Consider the following 25,894-nt stretch of genomic DNA (forward strand, 5'->3'; position numbering starts at 1 on the left):
TAACCCATTGTGTGTGACAGCCAACATTGCACTGCCTAGCACCGGAATGATTTCTTTAGTGTAAGTCTGTAATTATGTCTCAATACGTGCTAATTTGGGTCTACTGGCTTTAAGTGGCCATAGCTTTTCAAGTTGCTGAACGCCCATGAGTGACTGGCTGGCCCCAGTGTCTAGCTCCATGCGTACTGGGATACCATTTAATAAAACCCTCATTATCATTGGTGGCGTTCTGGTGTATGAACGGTGAGTATTTGCCACATGGACCCGTTGAATCTCAGCGTCCATCGATTCGCCCCAAAAGTCATCCTGCTTCAAAGAACCCTCTTCTGGTCCATCCGCCTCATATTAGTTTGGTTGCAGACTTCCTGCAAATTCGAGCTAAGTGGCCACTGAGATTGCAGTTCCTGCAGACAAACTGTTGAGATCTAGCTGAGTGTTTTCCCCCACACCTCCAGCATGAGTTAAAGTTTCCATTGTTGGGAACAAGGGGACTATGGCCAGGCATTCCGTGCTGACTGTCCCTTTGACTGCTCTTAAGTACCCTATTGGTGGGTGTCAATGGCCCCATCCCAGGCCACATTATCCTCTGTGATGGCAGGAATGTCCGTTCAGCCAGCCATTGTCTGTGTTGAAGTCCTGCTCTGGGGTCTATTGCTTCGGAGTGCCCCTGCCTGCCTGCGGGGCTCTGAGTCACATTAATGATTTGACTCCCTGATCCATCGCCTCGTTAGAGGCAGAATTGCGCGCGTATATTATTTTCGTCTCTTCCTACCCCGCCATGAAAGTTTGAGCCATCAACGCCGCCGCTTCCAAGGTCAAATCCTTGGTCTCAATTAATTTGTGGAAAATTCCCGCATGACTGATGCCCACGATAAAGAAGTCCCTTAGCATCTCCCCCCTGCAGGCGTCTGTGAACTTATAAAGGCTGGCCAAACGCTGGAGGTCCGCTACGAAGTCCGGTATGCTCTGTTCTTCATGACGTCGGTGGGTGTAGAATCTGTGTCGGGCCATGTGTATGCTACTCGCCGGTTTGAGGTGCTCCCCAATTAATTTGCTAAGTTCTTCAAAGGTTTTGTCCACCGGCTTTTCGGGTGCTAGTAAGTCCTTCATGAGCGCATAAGTCTTTGGTCCGCAGCTGGTCAAAAGATGAGCCTTTCGCTTGTCGGCCGCTGCATCTCCCAGCCATTCTTTCATAAAGAAGCTTTGCTGAAGCCTCTCGACAAAATCATCCCAGTCCTCCCCAACACAGTACCGTTCCACTGTGTTACCGGTGGCCATTCTTGTGGGTCGTGAATTCCCGTTTCTCATCGCCAATGTAAAGTCCTTACTCCACAGTATGAAACCGCATGAGGCACATTCTGGGGGACTCTTTATTCACAGGACTCCAAAGACGATGACCCTGCGTGGGACCTCCTTTTTATACCTGTGAGATCAGGTAAGGAGTGTCTCCCACAAGTTCACCCCTTGTGGTCAAGGTGTGCATCTAGGTTGAGTGTATACAGTAATACAGTGGTGTTACATTGTGGTTACATACATGACAGGCAGCACGGGCCAGTCCACACTGCGATATGTGTGCGCACTAGGTCCGTGCAGCAGAGCTGGTCTCCAGTCGTCTTGGTTAATCCTTGCTACTGGACCAAGACCTAGCTCTGTGTGGTGGCTGGTGTGCAATGGTCACCACACGTTAAAAAAATCCACGCACAGGCATCTTCCACCCTTCAACATGTTGTTCGGGACCTGGAATTTTAGGTCCTTCATTGAAACACCTATGAACTTTTTGATGTGGAAGCAAGTCATCCTCGATTCGAGGGACTGTCTATGATGATGATGATGACTATGTAGGTTCTTAACTATATAACCTAGTTATATTTTTTCTGGTGCCTAATAATCTTGGAATTTTTCTCACTTGGAGTATGTTGTTAGCTACTAACATAGAAGAACACTGAATCTACAGATGAAGAGTTTCCACTTACAATGATATTTCTATGTCTCTAATACATTTTCTCAATCAAATTTCTCTCTCAATTGCTTTCTAAAACATTATCAACATTCCTTTTGTAGAAGAATTTTTGTGAACTTAAACTACTTTGCAGTTTCATTGCCAATCAAGTGATTTGCTTTCCCAAATCTTGACATGACAATAATAAAAGACCATTTTATTTGAAATATCATTTATGGTGACAGTGCCATTAAATGTTAGATTAAATTCAAGGTAATAACTGTAGATAAACATCAGATTGATATGTCCATACAGTTTCTGTTACATGAAAGTACTGGTTTGATTTATGTTCATTTTACATTTGTGCTATTTAATTTCCTTTTTTTAATTTTCTTGAAAGTGTTCAGCAAATTGTGGAATAGGAGTCATGCAACGCTCAGTACACTGTTTAACAAATGATGGACATTTAAGCAATTTGTGCAGTTCGGACATTAAGCCAGAAGAGAGGAGAACATGCCAGAGTGGAAAATGTAAGCATGTGGCTTTGTCCATTTTCACATCACCGTAAAATATCACCATCTGTTTGTGTTCAGGCTGATGCAAATTATCAAGTACAGAGTCTGTTTCTGATTGTTGAAAAGTACATTTTCTAAAGTCTGATGAAAACCATATTTTGCATGTAGGTGAATTTCCAGAAAGCTGTCGAGATGTGCAAAGATTGAAGGGATTCATGGAAGATGGTGATCATGTTCTTAATATTCAAGGGAAGCAATTGAAGGTACATTGGTAAACTATTTTAAAAGAGAAATGAAGAGTTGTCATGAAAATGACATTTTTCCTTATTTCATTTTATTTCATTCTTGCATCAAAATGTTTTTGTCATTGCAGATATATTGTGCTGGTATGCTATCAGATAGCCCAAGAGAGTACATTACACTGGCAAGTGGTGATATTGAAAATTTCTCAGAAGTTTATGGCTACAGGTATAGAAAGGCAAAATATGATTGTGTTAACATCATCTTCACTTTATAAATAGAAAGTAATTTTGTATCATCTTTAAAATATACATTAAACATTCTGTTTGATTTAGGCTGCATAATCCTGCTGAATGTCCATATAATGGAAGTAGAAGAGATGACTGTCAATGCAGAAGAGATTATCTGGCTGCTGGGTTTTCTACCTTCAGCAAAGTAAGACTGGACATCAACACTTTGCAAATAATAAGTGAGTAAAATCTTCCTCACTGTTGTATTTTATTTAGCCATACTGATAATAAAGTTTCCTCTTTCACTGAAACAAATAAGGAATGAAATGGACAATTGAAAATGATTATACACAGTTACCTTTTGTTTTGCTTTAGGGGCAATTTTAATCCTGCCCACCCTGTGGATACCATTAAAATCACTCTGGAGACTTAACAGCCAACATTCTGCTCCCTTCCCGCAGGTTTCAATTTTAACCTGTTCGTCTGAGCAGGCAGGAATGACACCAGAAACTGGCGGGATCCTTCTTTAAATATACAGATTGGCCTCCGATAACATCGTTGGGGCCAGACTGTAATTTTTACCAATGGGCTGAACGGGTAAGCTGTTGCAGCTTTTCCGCCAGGTGAAGCTAGGGGCAAGACAAGTCGGTGCCAAAAGAGGACTAGAGAAATAAGTTTTTAAACTGGGGCAAGCACTGGGACAGAAAGGAGCTGTACTGATGGGTGATGGGACGGGCTCCACCTGAACCAGGATGGGACCCATGTCCTAGCGGAAAGAGTAATTTGGGAGGTGGCAAAGGCTTTAAATTAGTAAGATGGGGGCGGGATCCACAAGAAATGAAACCAGCCTAAATATAAACAAAACAGGAAAGGAGAGCATAGGAAAGAGTAAAGTAAAGGAGGAGACTGATGGCTAGGGAATAAATAGAGTTATAGGAGTACAAAAAGATGGTTAAAAATAAAGTGAGATGAACTGCTATTAAAAATGAGTTTATCTCTCTGTACAACAATGCACAAGACTCTGTACAGTGTCCGTAATAAAACAGGGGAGCTGGAGGCAATCATGCGTTGCGAGGAACCAGACATTGTAGGAATTACCGAGACATGGCTGCAGAAAAATCAGGACTGGGAATTAAACATTGCAAAGTATAACATATTTTAAAAAGATAGAGAGGGAAAAGGGGGAGGTAGAGTAGCTGTACTTATTAGGGATAACATAATAGCAGTAGAAAAAAGTGACACAGCTTTCAGCAAGACAGAAATAGAATCCATATGGATATAATTAATAGATAATAAAGGATTAATCACATTGAAGGGTTAATCTATATACCAGATAATAGTGGAAGGGAGGTGGAGGGAGAAATAGGCAAACAAATTAGGGAAATTAGTAAAAAACTTAGAATAATAATCATGAGGGATTTCAACTATCCAGATATTAATTGGACAGAACAGGACAGTAGGTAATGAGGATAAGGAAATAGAGTTCCTACAATGTGAACAGGACTCCTTTCTAACCCAATGTGTAAAAAGCCCAACAAGGGAGGATTCACTTTTGGATCTAGTAATGGGGAATGAACCAGAGCAGATAAGAGAAATACAAGTAGCGGAAGATCTAGGCAATAGTGACCATAATATAATACACTTTAAGATAATAATTGAGAAGGACATAGGCATGACAAAGACCATGGTAATAGATTGGAGAAAAGCTGATTTTGAGGGGCTGGGAATAGCATTTGGGAAAATAAAATGGACAATAATATTGGCAAACAATGATGGAAACATAGAAACATAGAAAATAGGTGCAGGAGCAGGCCATTCAGCCCTTCTAGCCTGCACCGCCATTCAATGAGTTCATGGCTGAACATGAAACTTCAGTACCCACTTCCTGCTTTCACGCCATACCCCTTGATCCCCCGAGTAGTAAGGACTTCATCTAACTCCCTTTTGAATATATTTAGTGAATTGGCCTCAACTACTTCCTGTGGTAGAGAATTCCACAGGTTCACCACTCTCTGGGTGAAGAAGTTTCTCCTTATCTCGGTCCTAAATGGCTTACTTCTTATCCTTAGACTGTGACCCCTGGTTCTGGACTTCCCCAACATTGGGAACATTCTTCCTGCATCCAACCTGTCCAAACCCGTCAGAATTTTAAACGTTTCTATGAGGTCCCCTTTCACTCTTCTGAACTCCAGTGAATACAAGCCCAGTTGATCCAGTCTTTCTTGATAGGTCAGTCCCACCATCCCGGGAATCAGTCTGGTGAATCTTCGCTGCACTCCCTCAATAGCAAGAATGTCCTTCCTCAAGTTAGGAGACCAAAACTGTACACAATACTCCAGGTGTGGCCTCATCAAGGCCCTGTACAACTGTAGCAACACCTCCCTGCCCCTGTACTCAAATCCCCTCGCTATGAAGGCCAACATGCCATTTGCTTTCTTAACCGCCTGCTGTACCTGCATGCCAACCTTCAATGACTGATGTACCATGACACCCAGGTCTCGTTGCACCTTCCCTTTTCCTAATCTGTCACCATTCAGATAATAGTCTGTCTCTCTGTTTTTACCACCAAAGTGGATAACCTCACATTTATCCACATTATACTTCATCTGCCACGCATTTGCCCACTCACCTAACCTATCCAAGTCACTCTGTAGCCTCATAGCATCCTCCTCGCAGCTCACACTGCCACCCAACTTAGTGTCATCCGCAAATTTGGAGATACTACATTTAATCCCCTCGTCTAAATCATTAATGTACAATGTAAACAGCTGGGGCCCCAGCACAGAACCCTGCGGTACCCCACTAGTCACTGCCTGCCATTCCGAAAAGTACCCATTTACTCCTACTCTTTGCTTCCTGTCTGACAACCAGTTCTCAATCCACGTCAGCACACTACCCCCAATCCCATGTGCTTTAACTTTGCACATTAATCTCCTGTGTGGGACCTTGTCGAAAGCCTTCTGAAAGTCCAAATATACCACATCAACTGGTACTCCTTTGTCCACTTTATTGGAAACATCCTCAAAAAATTCCAGAAGATTTGTCAAGCATGATCTCCTTTTCACAAATCCATGCTGACTTGGACCTATCATGTCACCATTTTCCAAATGCGCTGCTATGACATCCTTAATAATTGATTCCATCATTTTACCCACTACTGAGGTCAGGCTGACCGGTCTATAATTCCCTGCTTTCTCTCTCCCTCCTTTTTTAAAAAGTGGGGTTACATTGGCTACCCTCCACTCGATAGGAACTGATCCAGAGTCAATGGAATGTTGGAAAATGACTGTCAATGCATCCGCTATTTCCAAGGCCACCTCCTTAAGTACTCTGGGATGCAGTCCATCAGGCCCTGGGGATTTATCGGCCTTCAATCCCATCAATTTCCCCAACACAATTTCCCGACTAATAAAGATTTCCCTCAGTTCCTCCTCCTTAATAGACCCTCTGACCACTTTTATATCCGGAAGGTTGTTTGTGTCCTCCTTAGTGAATACTGAACCAAAGTACTTGTTCAATTGGTCTGCCATTTCTTTGTTCCCCGTTATGACTTCCCCTGATTCTGACTGCAGGGGACCTACGTTTGTCTTTACTAACCTTTTTCTCTTTACATACCTATAGAAACTTTTGCAATCCGCCTAAATGTTCCCTGCAAGCTTCTTCTCGTACTCCATTTTCCCTGCCCTAATCAAACCCTTTGTCCTCCTCTGCTGAGTTCTAAATTTCTCCCAATCCCCAGGTTCGCTGCTATTTCTGGCCAATTTGTATGCCATTTCCTTGGCTTTAATACTATCCCTGATTTCCCTAGATAGCCACGGTTGAGCCACCTTCCCTTTTTTATTTTTACGCCAGACAGGAATGTACAATTGTTGTAGAACAGTAATTGGAAACATTTAAAATGGTATTCAACAGAGTCCAGGAAAAATATATTCCACTAATAAACAAGAACAAGCTAAACGCTAATGAAACACCATGGATGAATAAAGCCATAAGGGAAAAATTGAGGATAAGGAGAGAGGCATACATTAAGTAAATGAACAACAGAGGAGAGCATGATAAGGGAGAATATGAAGGGATGAGGAGGTAAGTAAAAAAAAAACAATTAGGAAGGCAAAGAAGAATTCAATTATAAAGGAACATAAAACAAAAAAGTAAAATATTTTACAGACACATAAATAAAAAAAGGAAGGTCAGGATGGGAATAGGACCACAAAGGGAAGGAGAAGATAATACCAAAAGCAGCAATAGAGAGATGGCAGAGATATTAAATAAAGACTTTGCTTCAATATTTACCAGGGAAATAGAATAGGTGGAGATGAAATTGGATGATGAAATTAGTAATGAGTTAACTGCATTTAAAATAAAACAAAAAGATATACTAAATACAGAAATGAAACTCAGAGAATAAAATCCCTGGTCCGGATGGATTACATCCACACATTTTAAAAGAATCTAGGGAACAAATAGCAGAGGCATTACTACATATATTTAGTAATTTTTCAGAAAAAGGTATAGTGCCAGTGGACTGGCGGCTAGAGAATGTAATGCCTATCTTTAAGAAGGGAGATAGAACATGTCCAGAGAACTATAGGCCAGTCAGCTTAACATCAGTGGTAGGAAATATAATAGAGTTCCTACTAAAGGAGAAAATAGAAGAATGTCTAGAAACAAAAAATATAATAATAAATAGTCAGCATGGATATCAAAAGGGAAAGTCTTGCTTGACCAACCTAATTGAATTTTTGAGGAGGTAAGAGAGAGTAGATAAGGATAATGCAGAAGATGTAATTTATCTAGATTTTCAAAAGGCCTTCGATAAGGTACAGCATAATAGACTGATGAACAAGGTCAGAGAATCCAGAATCAAGGGACCAGTAGCAGAATGGATAGCTAGCTGGCTTCAAGACAGAAAGTAGAGAGTAGGGGTAAAGTATAGCTATTGACAGTGCCAGAAGGTGGGAAGTGATGTTCCACAAGGATCAGTGCTGGGACCACTGCTGTTCACAATTTATATTAATGATTTAGACTTTGGAATCAAAAACTCAATTTCTAAACTTGAAGATGACACTAAATTTGCGGGGGGGGGGGGGGGGGGAGGGGGGACGGATAGCCAATATTGAGGAGGACTGCAACAAATTACGAGAAGATATTAAGAAACTTGCAGAATGGGCACATAATTGGCAAATGAAATTCAACAGAGATAAATGTGAGATATTACATTTTGGTAAAAAAATAGTGAGGCCACATATTACTTGGAAAATAAGAATCTAAATGGGGTAGAGGAACAAAGGGAACCAGGAGTATGAATACACAAATCACTAAAAGTGTCGACACAAGTTAACAAGGCCATAATAAAAAGCAAATCAAGCACCAGGGTTTATTTGTGGAGGGATAGAACTGAAAAGCAATGAAGTTATGTTAAACTTGTATTGAACCTTGATTAGACCACACTTGGAGTATGTGTGCAATTCTGATCGCCATATTATAAAAAGGATATTGAAGCACTGGAGTGGGTGTGGAAAAGATTTGCAAAGATGTTACCAGAAATGCGAGGATACATCTATCAGGAAAGGATGAACAGGCTGAGGGGTGATCTGATAGAGGTCTTTAAGATCATGAAAAGCTTTCGCAGATTAGATACAGAGAGAGTGTTTCCACTTGTGGGAAGAGCAATACTAGAGGCCATCAATACAAGATAGTCACCAAGAAATGAAACAAGGAATTCAGAAGAAACCTCTTTACCCAGAGAGTGGTGAGAATGTGGAACTCGTTGCCACAGGGAGTGGTTGAAGTGAATCGTATTTAAGGGGCGGTTAGATAAACATATGAGGGAGAAGTGAATAGAAGGTTATGCTGATAGGGTTAGATGAGGAAAGACGTGAGGAGACTCGAGTGGAGCATAAACTGGTTGGGCCGAATGGCCTGTTTCTGCGTTGTATATCCAATGGGCTAGACTTTCCTATGAGCCCCTCAAAGTCCGATTGCCCGCTCAGAAAAATTGCTAACGTTTGGTAAGTAATGCTGGTGAGAATTTCCACTTTTATGTTAAAACTAATTAAAATTAATCACCCAGCGAGAAAATGGGTATTACACCTTTATTCTCGGCGGTTTTCTCGGCAGTTAAGGGAAAGCTAAATAAAACGGGCGTTTTTTTTAAATTTAGTCCGAGGCTGCGGTTGGGCCTAGGGAGGGGGGAAAACTTTTTAATAAAAATTTCAATTAAAAAAAATAAAAACATAAAAAGCATTCATAAGACACTTTTACAATCGCCGTTTTAAAATTAAAAAATAAATAAAGAACCTTTAACTTACCTTTCTTTGCAGAGTACTCATCTACCACCCTGTTTAAGCAGCTTTTACAGGGCGGTTCTCTCGGCGATCTGGATGGGCTTCCGTTGAGGCCAAACTTACGCCCAGGCAATTTTCTCGGCGTTGCACATCGACAGTTTGGTCCTGGTGGGCGTGTTCAGATTTGGGCGATACCACTAAAAAACTAAGGGGGAAACATTCGCCGGTTGGAAAAACAGCTGTACCGCTGAAAAAATCGCAGAGAACCCACCAAAAATGATAGGAAAGTCTAGCCCTATGTATGTAAACTTTTAAAAAAACTTTCTTTGTGGTGCCAGGAGGAGAAGGGCCAGAAGCAATATTTTCAAATCACTTATTTGATGTTTTGATACAATTAGAAAATAAAATGGATTATTGCTTAGTAGTGTATGCAGATAGTGGAAAATGTACTGCAGTGGTCTGAGAGTGTCTTCCCATCAGAGAGTCTTCTCCAAACTGCTGCATGGCTCTAGTTAGTGATGCCTGGAGCAGAACCAAGTCGGGAATCCCAGCTTTGGGATAGGAACATGAATTGAGTTGAGGCTGGCATTGGATCCCTGGCTAAATCTCTGACAGGAGCCCATCTGTGCGGCAGCAAAGCTGAGATGCACTACATTTGTCTCTTCCCACCTGACCATGCAATTGCTGGCACTCTGCCTGTCACGCCCCGCCTGTCTGACCAATGTTCCCTCTGCCTTCTGTCGCCTGCCTGCTTCCCACTGCTCGGATCGTATACTTTTTTCTCTGCCTGCTCACACGCTGCATTTCCAGCAACACACCCATCCAATTGCCTTTGCCTTCTTTGGAGCAGGCCTATTAAGCCTCAGCGTTCTGGCTGATGGCCCTCTTGTCCCTTGTAGACAGTTTAATTGAGCTCTTTCAAGTTTCTCATGCTCCAGAGAGTTACCCCATTAGTCACCACTGCTCGGATGTGAATTCAAATTCATTATCTAAATTGAACCATAACCTAAGAAAGTGTGTAAGCATTGAGGGATTATGGCTGACAGGATGAAGCACTGACTAAGGCTGCAGTCACTTTGGTAGCATGGATTTGCAACCCACTATTGTCAGATCATATACTATTCGTGTAACTTCAAGTGTAGTTCTAAAAGGAAAATAATGACCATAATCCAATAAAATGTTGCAAAAATGGGGGAAATTTTAACTCCCCCCCCTCCCCCCCACAGCCGCTGGGCAGAAGCTGAGTGGATTTTAATTAAGTTAAAATGGAATGGCTCCATTTCCCCCTCCATTCACACCAATCTACGATTGTAAAGCCATTGATTTTAGCGGAGGATGAGGTGCCTGCTAGACTCGCGTGAAAGCCTTGTGCAGAAACACTAATTGGGTTCCTACTGATGTCATAGTTTTCATATCTCCATTCTTGATTAATTTGATTTATTTCTATACCTTTACTGTCATCAAAGAGTTATTAATGGAAATGCCTGAGAAGAAAGAAAGAGATTGCTCCTTCCCCATCCCACTTTTGCTCAAGTGCAGTATGCCCAAAATGTGCTGTGCCTGTCCAAGCCTCAGAAGGCCAAATTTTTTTGGTCGGGGCACTTATTTAGCCTGGTCACACCCTCAGTGCATGCCCGTCACCAGCAGTGTGTAACAGCATTTACATTTTTGGTAATTTGCAATGAAATCTAATGCAAAACATAAATACAGAGGGGGATTTTAACCTCCAAAAATGAGTGGATTTGAGTTGGGTGGGATGTAAAAATCTCAAACCCGAATCCAACCCTCCTCGAACCTGTCCATTTCCGGTTTTAACGGAGGCGGGACCGCGGGGTGGGAAAACAACTCGCTCCCAGGAGGTGGGTGGCTCAATTAAATATTTTAATGAGGCTGCGTGCCTCAGATTTTATCTCACTTCCAGGTTTAACCCTGGCCAGCTGGGTTTCCTGGGCCTTGGGAAACCTGGCAGCTAAAGGGAGGTGAAGACTTCTACATGGAAGAAATAACTTCCTTTTTAGAACTGTGTGTGGGCCAGGAGGAAAAGGAATGCTTCCTCCCAACCTCCCAAGCTAACCTGCTTCCCTTCCCGCGATCGGATCCCCGCCCCCCTGATCGGAACCCCTTCCCCACGATTGGTTCTGTCCTCGCTATCACCAACCCTCCACCACAATCACCGAACCTCCCTATCCCTACTCTGATTGACCCCTCCAACCCCCGGCGATCACTCCCCGTCCCTACAAGCCACACTGTACCTACCCCCTCTCCCCCAATCTCGACCCCAGCAACACAAAGTTACCTGCTCCTAGGCTTCGGTCTCTTCTTCAGTGTTCCCCGCCCAGTGGGGAGCCAAGCCTCTCAATCAGCATAAATCTGCATGAAATGAGATACTAGTTATTTTGAGTAGAATATTTATCATGCCAGTTGGCTTTAGGGTTTTTTTGTTTGGCAGAACAAAGTTAACAACATCTGTTGCCTATAGATGAAGCCTTTGATTTGTCATGGACAGACCCAGAATTGAGAAAAACTGAGTGGATCAGGAGATCAACTTTGAAATGCTATTGCTGTGCCTTTCACGGTTTTTGAGTTACAATAGGTCACATGTTGAACTTAAGATCAGAACATGCATGCGGTTCTCAAAAAGACTGAAGTTGCAACACACAGCAGCAGTGAAAATTTGACTGACTAATGCCCACTTGGATATAGAGATGTTTTGTCCAAATAATCTCTTCCAGTACCTTGTAAATGAAATAGCAGGCTTCATAAACATGGATATCTGCAACTCTGAAGAAGCTTTAAAGTGCTTTAAAAAAAAGAATGCAGATATGTCTGCAACTGCTGGAATGATATTCAAAAAATTGAATGATATTGTGCCTGTCAAGCTGAAGGATGTTAATGTTGAGAGTAGAACAATTTTTTCTCTAATTGTGTAATTCACTCTTGGGTCAGTTCGAGCACAGCCAATGAGTTCAGCATAAAGCTCCCTTTGTTGTGCATCATCGAAATATTTCAACTTCCTGCACCAAACCATTTCTATAACCTCAGAGTGTGGTTGACTAATTTGGGGCCAATTTTATACTATGGGCTCATGTTTTAAACAGATATTCAAGTGGGCCAGAACTGCATACTGGGTTCTTGGCATAAACATGACAATCTTTATCATTTTAGGCTGATAGCAGCATTTTGAGGGCCCCAGTCAGCATGTAAACATTTGGTGACAAAAATAAGTGAAAACCAAATCTTCTCCCCTCAGTAATGTCTGCTGCCCCTCATTTATTCACTCCTGTTTCCCTCTCCAATCCAAGTCCAACTGGTATTGTATTGGATTGAACTCCTCTCTCCTTAATGCCACTAATAGTAGTGATCCCATCCGCTGTGTGCTAGAGGCAGGAACTCTCACAAGAACAAAGGTTCTTGCTTATAGTATAGAACAGCCAAAATCATTGCTATTTGTGGCAAGAGCAGCTTTGAGGAGAGAGAGGAGCCCCTGAATGGTCCGTATATAGGAAATGAACAGGGGAAGAAAGGATGGCAATAAGGAGAGAGGGAAATGAGTAAAGTTGGGAATAGCCGTTTGGTTTGAAGGAGGAAAGAGAATGCCAATGTTAACCGATGGGAAGTGGGACAGAGTATCAGCATTAATGGAGGTGGGGGCACAAGAGTATAAACTACAGAGAGGGAAAAAGGTGCAGGTACAGTAGGCAGTGAAGAAAGCAAATGGCATGTTGGCCTTCATAGCAAGAGGATTTGAGTATAGGAGCAGGGAGGTCTTACTGCAGTTGTACTGGGGCTTGGTGAGGCCACACCTTGAATATTGTGTTCAGTTTTGGTCTCCTAATCTGAGGAAGGATGTTCTTGCTATTGAGGGAGAGCAGCGAAGGTTCACCAGACTGATTCCTGGGATGGCAAGACTGACATATGAAGAAAGACTGGATCGACTAGACTTATATTCAATGGAATTTAGAAGAATGAGAGGGGATCTCATAGAAGCATATAAAATTCTGACGGAATTGGACAGGTTAGATGCAGAAAGAATGTTCCCGATGTTGGGGAAGTCCAGAACCAGGGTTCAAAGTCTAAGGATAAAGGGTAAGCCATTTAGGACCGAGATGATGAGAAATTTCTTCACTCAGAGAATTGTGAACCTGTGGAATTCTCTACCACAGAAAGTTGTTGAGGCCAGTTCGTTAGATATATTCAAAAGGGAGTTAGATGTGGCCCTTACGTCAAAAAGGGATCAAGGAGTATGGAGAGAAAGTAGGAATGGGGTACTGAAGTTGCATGATCATCCATGATCTTATTGAATGGTGGTGGCGCCTCGAAGGACCGAATGGCCTACTCCTGCACCTATTTTCTATGTTTCTATGAAATGGGCGAAGTTGGGAATAGCAGTTTGGTTTGAAGGAGGAAAGAGAATGCCAATGTTAACCGATGGGAAGTAGAAGAGAGTATCAGCATTAGTGGGGATGGGGGCACAAGAGTATAAACTATGGAGAGCGAAAAGGGTGGCAGCTTGACTGAGGAGGGAAAGATTAACGGCATGAATCGGGGGGGGCGGTGAGTGGGGAGGTGGTGGGGGGCAGTGCCAACTTGAACTGAGGAACTTGGATAACAAAATAAGTGTCAGCTTGAACAGAGGCTGGGCAAGTGGGCAAGTTGAATGGGGTTGGAGGAGGAGAATACCAGGTTGAGTTCAAGGGAGGCAGGAGTGCAAAGAATGCCAATATGGACTGAGAGTTGGAGGAGGAGTTTCTCTGTGAAAGGGTGGGGGAGTTGGATGGAGTACATGTCTCTGTGAGCTGGGTCATGAAACGGTGGCGTGTATCTGAACTGGGGCGGGGGATCGGATATGGGAGAATGACTGTTGAAGAAATTTATTTAGAGAAGTAATGATCTGGTTTAAAATATAGATGCCGCTTTGGTTTTTGTTAGCGTGAATGTTTTCTCAGAAGAATCACTCAACACTCAGAGTCGGTTCCAACGCCAATGCGGCCTTTATCAACGCCAGCGGGGAGGAAGCCTCAGGACTGGATCCAGGCACTTCACTCCGCAGAACAAAGGGTTTCATGGATCTTTATATGTTTTACAAGTTTACTACAGTTACATACAACAGTTTACTACAGTTACATTAGACCAATAGATAGAGTTAGTCTCTAAACGTAAAGTGGCTCATGTGTTGCCAAGAGATGTGTTGCTAAGGGGTGTGTTGCTAGGAATGACTCATGTGTCTTGTAACATGGCCTGGGCCTCCCTTATCTTACTGTCCTTGGATGCTATCTTTGGTAGCCTCCTTATTAGAGTTACATATTCGGTTCTTGTCAGCTCGGGCTGATTCATGCCCTCGTTATGTGATGTAGGCCCCCCTTATCTCTATTTCTCGGGGCTCTGCTGTGTGGAGTTATAATGGTTTGTTATAGTTATCTTGTATCCAAGGCATTCCTGGCAGTGGGCCTCACAGGGTTAATGCTCGGTCAGCCTCAGTCAATAGTTCCCAGCTTGACTACCTGATTTCCCATCATGCCTGGGCAGCCATTTTATGTGTGGCCACTTTAAACTTATATGAGTTTAGATATATTCAGCAGGTGCCTAATGCCTACAACAATTCCCTCCTTTCAGTAAAGGGGCTAGTCCTAGTCCCCCTTTAACCGACCGCCCTACACTTGTTAGTATTTGTGCACGGCCCGGTACTCCCTGCCTCAACGTGCTGGCCAGTCACGCGGTTTCAGGAGTCCCGGTTGCTTAGATCAAATTGACAAAGGTCAAATCCTCCTTCCCCTTTACAAGACAGGCTTGTTTAGTATTTGGGGACCGGTCATGGGTCCCTCTTCGTCGTGCATGGTGCCTGCATGCCTGGCAGGCCATTATGCCCCATGTTACTGCTAAGATCAATTGTATTCCGACCAGTATGTGTGAAATTATTCGAATCCAAGGATGGATGTTCACATTTATTCCCCAGTCGCAGACCTTTCTCCACCAACTCTGACTTTGTAAGTCTATATCGATATCTTCTTCCAGTACTTTGATTTTAGTTTGCAGTTGGTGATAGAGCTTTATGGATTGACCCACCCTGAGCCTCAACTCTCATAATACTTCGGTTAGATGTGGGATAGGGACCTGATCTGGCTCGTCCTAATCCTGCAAATGATCATGGAGCTGATCGGTTACATCAATAACTTCGGACTTCCGGCGCCTGACCTGGGTGATATGCGCTTGCCCGATCGTGACAGATCGTAGTGGCGTAAAGCAAATGTTTAGGGCACTGCAGGTCATTATACTGGTATGAACGCTCTGTGGTAGAGACGCAGTATCTTCCCTTCCCTCCGTAGCCTGCTCTCGCGAAGTGCCTGTGTGCGGGCACTATTTCTAGTACGCACCCGTCGATTCGGTTAAACCCGCACTCGCCTAGCTCACCTCGGCCTACCGGGTGAGGGCATACTGTGATCTCCCCCCTTTGCTTGCAATCTGTTAGGGAAATCCCGATAAGTATGTTGTTTCGACGAACGGCGGAGGTGGTGGATAGATATTAACGTATGGAGACATTTTCCCGTATTACTCCGATATTCTCTAGTTGGTACAGGGGGAACGGTCCTGAGTCCGGCGTGGCTATAGGGATCATCAGGACTATCCCTATCCCAGTATTCCTTCCCATCTGGCAGTCTGGAATTGCTGGGTATACTCGGGTCAGTCCCTTCAGAGTACAGTTATCCAGAGTCCCCCTCTGGTTTGCCAACTGAGCCAAATGTGAACTGTCTATCCAATCGGGTACTGCCCCGCGTTGGATCTGGTCGAGATTGTGGCGGATCTGTCCCACCATCCACAGACCATAAGCGTGACAGAGTTGCCCCTGTCTTTGTTTTCCTGTATCTTCTTTTTCTCTATCAGTGAGGTGATTGATGGTTTTGGCGTGAGCTTCCAGGACTGAGATGCCATCCAACTGGATTTCGGCACCCTCCTTTCCTAGGTTGGCTTGGTCTTCCTGGTTTTGCTCCACCCTCTCTAATAACCCCTTCATCACCCCTCTAAGCTGTTCCACCCTCTCATTTAACCCTTGTATATCTATCGAGTTTACTACGGAGGTCCCTGTATTGAAAATAGTGGCAATATCATTAATTATTTCCCTCTTTATCCTGGGGGCTGACCCCTGTCCTCGGAATCTACTGGCACCCATTGCATCGGCAGCCTGCTGCATTACAACTTTACTTAATACATTGTACATTTTCCTTGACTGTTCCGTAAAGCATTCTGGCATCTGGATGCCTGAAATATTGATCAGGACACAATTTCATGTTTAACATTATCATACAATAATTCCCCTTCGTTGTACATTACAATCCCATTTTCTGGTTCCTTAGTAGTTATGGGACAAGGCAGTTCCTCGGGCAACGTAGTGGTTCTTATGGGGCGCGGTGTCGGAGGGGGTGAGAAGCATACATACAATGATATTGCAGCCGCCCCCACCTCCTCGTAGTACCCACACAGCCCCACTCCCTTTTTGCGGATGACTGATTGCTGGGATTGTCCCGGAGGCGCGCAAATTATGCCGAAAGTACATTCATCGGGCCCTTTGACATCCCTCCGTTTAATGCAGCTGCTCCTTATACCCGTGGAGCACTGTACACATACCCGGTTCTTATTAGGATTTACTTGTAACCATGCATTAAAATAAGTCCTGTCCTTGCTCCAATCCTTGGCTGCTGGGATGCACATTTCATCCGTTAAATTAAACAAGACTCCATAGTCCATGTAGTTGTTTATTTTCTGAGTGCGCTGCAATCCGTTGGTATCATCCAGTGTTTGCGTGGGTCTTGAGGTTCCCAGTATCATGAATCCCCAGTGTCGAAGTCACCACTGCGGTCCCATCTTGGTGAGTGTTTTATCTGAAAATTTTAAACAGATAACCTGGTCATCACCAGGTGTTAGGTTCTGGTCTACTTGTGTCGCTGTCACTCTGTGGAATCGAAGGTAAGGATTAGGTTAACCATATTCTTTATAGTCGTACCGTCTCTATCACTTCATGTCCCTGTCTGGGCTGCCGTCGGTTTTGCGTTTGAGCCTGCTGTGCTCGATGACCCATTTAAATATTATCCAAACTCCAATCAACACCAATGCCACCATTATTCCTCCAAACATCGCTGTCTGCTTTGCCGTTAGGTTGGGTTTGTGGACTACACCTACCCACCGTGGGGTACATTGGCTCTATTGGCTCTATTGCCATAGGTGATGGTGCTATGGCTGCGCACTGCACTATCCGTCTAGTCCCGTTTTTTTTTTAAACATCTCTTCCAGCCTGTTTATCTTAGCTTTTAACTCTTCAATTTATTTTGTTTGAGTATCTATTTCTTTATTAGGCAAGTATTATTACATAAGCTAGTTCTGTTTTTATTTTTGTTTCCTCTGTTAGGTGAGTCTTTTTTTCTATTAAGAAATCCAAATTAATAATGTTCAGTATAAAATGGCTGTCAATGGAAAGGGTTAACTCCTTTCCAGGTTTGTAAGAAGACCTGATGTCATTACGTGACTTCACATAATCATCTGAAAAAAAAAGTCTTTGTGCCTTCAAAACTTGCTTAGAAATTAGGAATCCGTTAAACAGCATCATTAGAGTAAACTCCAATGTTTTCTTAACTTATAATTCAAGTACTTGCCAAAGAATTTTTTTTTAATTGATTAAAACGATACCACACATACAATAGCAATTTTGTTTACTGAAATTCAATTTTGTTTTTTTTTTAATTTCTCTCTCAGCACAAAATCTAAACTTCTGTGCCAGTTCCATTTTCTATAAGAATTTAAGAATTCAGTAAGATTCTCTAATTCCCAGTTTTTTTTTCTGTGCTGAGTTCGCATAGCTTAGATCTCCAAAACTCTCCTGCTTGTTTAGACTGTTCGGGACTTTTCTTGATAAACACTGTCCATTTTGGAAATCTTTTCAAACTGCATTGAAACTTTTTCATAATTTAAAATTCGAATCCATATAGAGTGTTTTTTACCTCTTCCAATTTTTTTTTCTTCTAATTAAACCAATATCTTTTTCACAGCAAACATCAACTAGTATTTAGTAAGTTATGTCTTTTTCCATCACAAACACATGTGTTAATTTAAAATCATTTACTTTCAAAATGGCGTCTTTATCTTTTTCTTTTCTCCATAACTGGAATGGAGTCCAGATTTGAGGGTTTGAGGGCTGTTTTTAACATTTAATAATTTTTTTTTTTTGAATCCACCTCAGTATTTTCTGTGCCTTCTCTGAATATCTCAAAATTCCAATTCAAACTTTGTAATTTCAATCTTTATTTAAAACCTTTTTTTTTGTTTTGAGCTAGAAGCTTTCTTAAAAGGCATTCTTTATCTCATTCCGAGACTAAATTTATGTCTTTCAATCCAAGGTAATCAATCATTGCATGTTTTCTTTCGACAAGTAAATTCTTTTTTTTTAACCACCGGGACCATGTATTTTTTATCTTTTGCTCAACAAACCTATCCTTTGTACATTTCCTAGCTCCGTAACTTATCATCCGAATAAATCCACACCTGCGTTTCTAACTTAAAATATCTTAAAACTTCCCACATACAGGACAACACTACAAAGGGTTAGCTAAAATAAACAGACACTTGCATTCCTCTTCCAACCAGGCTTTCAGAAACATGACAACATAAAAATACATTCCGCAGTCACAAAATCCACACAGGGACTCTCACTCAACGACCAGACATTTACAACAGTCTCTCTTCTTTCCTATTTTTGGATCCATGACCTTTCAGGGAATTCGTAGTTTTATCTAAATAATTCCTCACATAACTTTTGTAGTGGACTACCGGTATTGTTTTTTCCGTTCCTTCACCCACCATTCCCGTTGGGCTGCTGGCAGGTCCTGAGGATCCCACCCTGCTCTAATCATTTTCTCGATTAGTTTCTTTTGCTTTTCTGCCAGATGGCGGGTAAGGGACCCTTCTGATCCCCACTCGAGTTTACTACTTTATTGGCCATTCCTGGGTAGGACTAGAACCGTTAGGAATCTACTCTCAGCGGTTTGCCTTTTACCTCACACAACTTGTAGTCGACCGTCTCTGGGCTGCTGTCAGGTCACAAGTCTGCTGTTACACAAACTTATACAATTCTTAAAACTCGTTTAAGCAATTCCCGCAGCGCTCTACATATCCTTAACGACTACCTACCACCGCTCTGTCTGTTGGTCCGACCCTGTTCACAGGTTTAGTTTCCGTTGGTCGCTGTGCACTGCCTGGTCTCCGGGGTATTTCAAATCACACTACTGGGTCCAGAAGATGTCTCTCGGTATCACAATCCCACGGTCTAAGTGTGTTCCCTACGCCTACTTGGTTCCTGGCCATCACTTGGGACAAAAGTCCTCTTAATTCAGGCTCAGGCTAGGCGTTTGAGATATTAGACCGTCTCCTCGTGTCGATCAACCGGCTTCCACCTTCCGCACCCTTTATAATTAAAAATCGTTTTTTATACTCACCCGGGTTTTTCCAAGGGCGTCCAGTGTCTCCGGGAAATCCTGCCGGCTACGCCACTGTTAGCGTGACTGTTTTCTCAGAAGAATCACTCAACACTCAGAGTCGGTTCCAATGCCAATGCGGCCTTTATTAACGCCAGCGGGGAGGAAGCCTCAGGACTGGATCCAGGCACTTCACTCCGCAGAACAAAGGGTTTCATGGATCTTTATATGTTTTACAACAGTTTACTACAGTTACATACAACAGTTTACTACAGTTACATTAGACCAATAGATAGAGTTAGTCTCTAAATGTAAAGTGGCTCATGTGTTGCCAAGAGATGTGTTGCTAAGGGGTGTGTTGCTAGGAATGACTCATGTGTTTTGTAACATGGCCTGGGCCTCCCTTTTCTTACTGTCCTTGGATGCTGTCTTTGGTAGCCTCCTTATTAGAGTTACATATTCGGTTCTTGTCAGCTCGGGCTGATTCATGCCCTCGTTATGTGATGTAGGCCCCTCTTATCTCTATTTCTCGGGGCTCTGCTGTGTGGAGTTATAATGGTTTGTTGTAGTTATCTTGTATCCAAGGCATTCCTGGCAGTGGGCCTCACAGGGTTATTGCTCGGTCAGCCTCAGTCAATAGTTCCCAGCTTGACTACCTGATTTCCCATCATGCCTGGGCTGCCATTTTATGTGTGGCCACTTTAAACTTATATGAGTTTAGATATATTCAGCAGGTGCCTAATGCCTACAACAGTTTTCTTAGATTAAATGTCCAGAATTGTGAAATATAAATACCCCAAATTAGCCAGAATATATAGTTTAATGTAAAAGATTAATCTGAGGAAACATGTCTCTGGATTTGTCTAAAATTTGTCACTTGACCATTTGGATTTCCACCTTCAGGTTTTCAGGTACTCATTTGTTTTTCCCTGCCATTCAGTTTAACTTGTAACTATAGGTATAACATTCCGAATCCGGAATTCTGAAAACCGGAATTGTCCGAAAACCGGACATTTTTTTTAGAAAAGCACATTGCAGATGGAGTAGTCCAACGTGCGATCAGTTCGAGCCTTGCCGAATGACCCTCGACCCCAACCCACGTGTAACCCAACCTGACCCGACTCACGTGCTCCACTCCACCCAACCCGACCTGACTAACGCATTGTTTTAATGCCTGACCCGAAATCCGGAAAAATACGAAAACCGGCACGTCCTTGGCCCCAAGGTTGCGGGATTCGGGATGTTAGATTTTCTTCTCCGAAATCCGGAAAAACCCGAAAACCGGCATGGCCTCGGTCCCGAGGTTGCCGGATTTGGGACGTTGTACCTGTACTCATTTTCACATCACAATGCGATTTTGAAGTGTCAGTTTTTCTGCCCTTGTTGATCAGCTTTTTGTAAGTGTTCTAAATTTGCATGTATGTTGGCAGAAGTATGAAAGCCTTGTAAAATCAGTCCTGTATTATGGAGAATGCTGTCTGTGTACTCAGATGTTCAACCAGCCACGTGAAAACAGAACAGCTAACTCATGATTTGATTGGACAACTACCCAGAATTCCACTTTCACAAGCCTTGGCCTATATGTTCTGTGGGCATTAACTGACATTGAGCCTTGCAGTGTATCACACAGTGCAGCAACAACAAGAATTTACATACAAAAAGAACAGCAGGAACAGGCCACCCAGCCTATCAAGCCTGTCCATCCCGATGTTGTGTAACTACATTCACCACATAACCAGACAGTCTCCTGGGAGAAGTGGAAAAACCTACACCAAATTCAGGAAAAACTCTGGGAAATTCCTCTACAATTCCTCAAGACAATCAAGCAAAGCTCTAAGAAATTGTGACAGCCTATAACTCTACATAACCCAGCTTACTAGTGACTTACCTTATATAAGTAGAAATGCCCCTTACATTCAGAAACTCTGTCACATTCCTTTTAAGGCACTGTTGAGAATCCACACGTACATGTAGAGATACTGGGGCCGAAATTCACTTGCTCAAGAAAGCTGGCGTACCTACGAGTTTTTAATCTGCTTTTACCGCAGGGATCCATGATGCGGCCATATGATCGATTTTCATGTCTTTGAAATTTTTGGGGGGCGAGAGATCGACAGGAAGGCAGGCTGAATTTGGGTCAGGACCGGGACTCCGCCACTGTCAATCAGCGGTGGAGTAGTGGTATCGACACAACGCTTGTGCATCACCAAGCTCTCTCCCCGCCGTTAAAGGGGAGAGAATCATTTTAAATCTTCGGCTATTGGGTCACCGGAAGGGTTTCGGCCGGGCCGGCGGGTGCCAGGCTGCCCGTTGGCGGCCCAGCCGAACCAGTGGGCTCTATCTTGGCGGCCAATCAGCAAATCAGCAAAAATAAAAACATGGCGGCCGCAGCAGTGGGTACTCCCCTTGAAGGGCCGCTGAGCTCCGGATAAGGTGCACCAACAAAAAAAGCTGTTGGGGGCACCATGCGGCGGGGCATCGATTTTTTGACCTGAATTTCAGTCGGTGCATTTCTCAGGTGAGGGAGAGCGGCGGTGAGCGTTCTGATGACACGCTTGCGGCGGTCATCAGCATCGGTGCGGAATCGGGATCAGGCCGAAAAATCCCTGACCTGAATTTGGGTCGGGTCGGCCAGTTGGCCACAAAGCGGCAGCCACAGGATTCCAACACGTGGCCACCGTAAACAGGCAGTAACGGGTCTTTCTGAATTTCGGCCCCAGTCTGTTCTGGTGTACCATGGTTTTCTTTTAAAAGAAACCCCCACTGGCCTCGAACCTAATTCTTCATCTCTGTATTTAGTTATAATACATAGGGGGAGCGAAATTACCCCTCGTCCCGATTGAGGGCAGTAACTTCCGAAGTCGGGACTTTTATCACCCGGCCCCAGAAGTCCCACCCCAACGTGGAATTGGGCCATGCGCCCCTCCGAGGAAGGGGAACACTGTCTCCGGTGCTCCGCTACCTTGGAGGGGCACTCCAGGGGCGCCAGCGCAATGCTACAATGCCCCTCCCCTTCAATTAAAGGGGAGGGCCATTGCACACTCTGCAGGCCCTTTAGTGGCCAGCCACTAGGTCACTAGGGACATGATCGACCGGGCCAGCGGACTAGTGCTCAAAACGGAGTGCCGGGCTGCCTGAGGACCGCCATTGTTGGGTCGACACAAGAGCCGGCCGACAAAATAAAATGGCAGCCCAGGGCCCTAGAGCCTTCCCCTTTAAGGGGCACCCCAGCGGCAGAGGTCCACCAGCCTCATGGCCGGCGGGGCAATTTCTCCCATGGGACGTGAAAGAGTCATCGCCAGGTGTGTGCTGGCCCAGGGTGCTAATCGGGGGCGCGCCGGTACTGGCACAGCGCCCCCCCCCCCCAAACCTCTGTGGCAATTTCCCCGGAGGCACCTCTCCCTGGGTGAAAACATTACACCCCATTAGCGGTCCCCGGAGACACTAACGGGCTATAAAAAGGGGCAATTTTGGTCTCAGGATCTTTAATGTTGAGAAATAATCTAATGTCTTCCACAAAAGAATACCAAGCAGGAGTTAAGACATGCTATCCATGGAACATTTAGCATTTTGGTTCATTTTAAATATTTTTATACTTCACAACTATGGGGGGGCTAAATTGGATAGCACTGTTCATTGGCTCGACGCATCAGCAGGGGGCCAATATTGTAACTTTGCTAGCACCAGTTAAAGTTAGTTTGCACTGCTTAAAGCTAGCTTGCACCTCTTAAAGGGGAGGTACAGTGGCTGGAGCAAGTGCCGGAAGTCAAGCAGGATGTGAATCTGACATGGGAAACAGTATGGAATGGCATAACATGGGAGAGAGCAGGCTCCATGGTTTTAGGACACTGCACTGGAGACCTTGGTAGAGGAGGTGGAGAGTAAGGGAGGTCTCCTGTGTCCGCAGGGGGCCTAAAGGCCCTCCAGACAAACCTTTGGAAGGCAGTAGGAGGTGAATACAGGAGTCAAGCCCTGAAGAGCAGGATGCAGTGTCGCAAGAAGTTCACACAAGTGGTCAAGGTCAATGAATGCAACTTCAAGTGCCATATCCTACCACCTCCACCACTAGCTTCAGCCACTGCTCAATTCACCACACAGCCATCACTCAGCTACCAGCAATCTCTATCAGTCAGGATTCATACCTAACATTCATAACTTCACTGCCACACTTAACATTGATGCAAGCCTTATACCTATATCTCACACCTTGCACACACTGCAAGCAATTCAACCATGACAGTCACATCACCCAAACAGATTGCACAGCACTCACTGACACATCTCACTCTCTTTTGCAGGACAAGATGACACACAACCGGAGACAGCAGGAGTTAACCGAAGGGGGACAGGCCTGCCTGCATGTCCTACCTCCCATGGAGGAGACATGTTGGTCATTATTGGAACGACCATTACTGAGGCCATGGTCAACGGCAGGACTCAAGCCATCAAAGATGACGGTATTCTCATACCTAATCCTCTTTCTCGCATCTATCTTCCCCCTCATCCCACAATCTCTTCTGAATTGCAAGCTGCAGATGATGTAAGCATGTATCTCTTACTTTCCCCGCCCCCACTTGCCTCACCACAACCTTACTCTTGTGCCTTTCTCCTTTCAGATGCCCAAGAATTGCAACCTGCCCAGGCAGTGGTGGAAGAGCATGTAGACAGTGATGATGTAGACACACTGTCGCTCGATTTGACACTCACAGCCACCAGCTCAGATACTGACACTGCAAGTTATTTACAGGATAACACAGAGGCGGGATCTGCACGTGGTGAGACATCGGGCATGAGTGGCCTGCAGCCAGAACAAGGGGTAAGGATGGCGCAGATGCCAGCTCCCCGGAGGGTGAGTTCACACAGGAGTTCTGCTGCAAAGGACTTGGATGAGCATTTCGATGGGACAGGCTATTGAAAAAGGCTGATGGGTATGCGCAATGAAATGCTTGGCGCATTGGGAAGTCTGCCAGAAAGTCTGCGTGCATGGTCAAGGAGCATGGAGGGGTCTGGCATCAATTTAGCACAGGGCTTTAGGCAGAGCTGAGAACCCGTCCTTTCCCACTCCATTAGCATACTTGAAGTCCCAATCATGAGGCAGCAACTGACGGCTGATGTCTCAGCTTCCATTGCAGCACAAGCAGCAGCCACCCAACGTCTGAGTGCTGCACTGGAAGCTCAGACTGCTGTCATGCAAGGCCAGCTTGTTGCTGGGCAAGCTCAGACTCTGCCATCAAGGCTGTGGATTACAGTGTTCCAAGGGACTTGCAGGATGTCACGACGATCCAGCAATCTGTCTCCAACAGATTACTAGGATTGCTGAAGCACCGCCCCAGGGGAGTGGCAGTGATTCCATGGAGCACGAATGTGCTGTCCTTTGGTCAGGATGGCAGCGTTCATTCTCCCACCCTGGCCACTCCGCCAGTGCCCTTGCTGTTGCCTGTCAGCCAACCAGCCTAGGCTGCTGCCGCCCATGCCGAGATGGTGCAGTCTGCAGCCAGGCCCGCTAGGCTCAGAGCTGCTCGAGGTCATTCTCCAAGGCTATCTGGAGCCTGCTCCATTGAAAGTGAACAGCCTTCCACTAGCTATGCTGCAGCCACTGGGGTTGCCCTGCATAGGTGCACTAGGCAAGCAAAGGCACTAAGGGAATCCACAAGTTTAATTTTGTATGAAATATGGCATGATTTGATGTATAAATTTAATATTAAATGTTTATTTTATGGAGGCTTTTATTTTTGCATTGTGGCCAAGCGACCACTGTGATAGTCAGTGACAGAGGGAAGGTAAGGTGTGGGACTGTTGGTGATTGTTAAATTGGGGTTGTAACCATTGGAATTGCACTCAGATAAGTTCTTCACGGACATCCTAGGCCGAAAGTGGTTGTCTAGGTTGCCTCCTCACTTCCTCTTCCTCCTTCTCCTCTTCCTCAGCTGCTCTTAGTATAGCTGGTGACAAGGGATGATCCCTCATGAACATAAGAACATTAAGAAATAGGAGCAGAAGTAGGCCATATGGCCCCTCGAGCCTGCTCCGCCATTTAATAAGATCATGGCTGATCTGATCATGGACTCAGCTCCACTTCCCTCCCGCTCCCCATAACCCCTTAATGGTTAAGAAACTGTCTATTTCTGTCTTAAATTTATTCAATGTCCCGGTTTCCACAGCTCTCTGAGGCAGCGAATTCCACAGATTTACAACCCTCAGAGAAGAAATTCCTCCACATCTCAGT

The 25,894-nt window shown here is 44.3% G+C and overlaps 1 protein-coding gene across 1 annotated transcript in view; it reads left to right on the top strand.

Annotated features, from left to right (window-relative positions):
* The window catches only part of adamts9 (ADAM metallopeptidase with thrombospondin type 1 motif, 9), a 462,662-nt gene that overhangs the window by 353,183 nt on the left and 83,585 nt on the right, over positions 1 to 25,894 (top strand). The window contains exons 33-36 of the mRNA XM_070895215.1: positions 2,340 to 2,469; positions 2,623 to 2,717; positions 2,828 to 2,922; positions 3,030 to 3,163. Of these exons, the coding sequence (XP_070751316.1) occupies positions 2,340 to 2,469; positions 2,623 to 2,717; positions 2,828 to 2,922; positions 3,030 to 3,163 (454 nt within the window). The remainder of the gene's footprint in view (positions 1 to 2,339; positions 2,470 to 2,622; positions 2,718 to 2,827; positions 2,923 to 3,029; positions 3,164 to 25,894) is intronic.

Source organism: Pristiophorus japonicus, chromosome 12 (genome assembly GCF_044704955.1).
Source record: "Pristiophorus japonicus isolate sPriJap1 chromosome 12, sPriJap1.hap1, whole genome shotgun sequence".
NCBI lineage: Eukaryota > Metazoa > Chordata > Chondrichthyes > Pristiophoridae > Pristiophorus > Pristiophorus japonicus.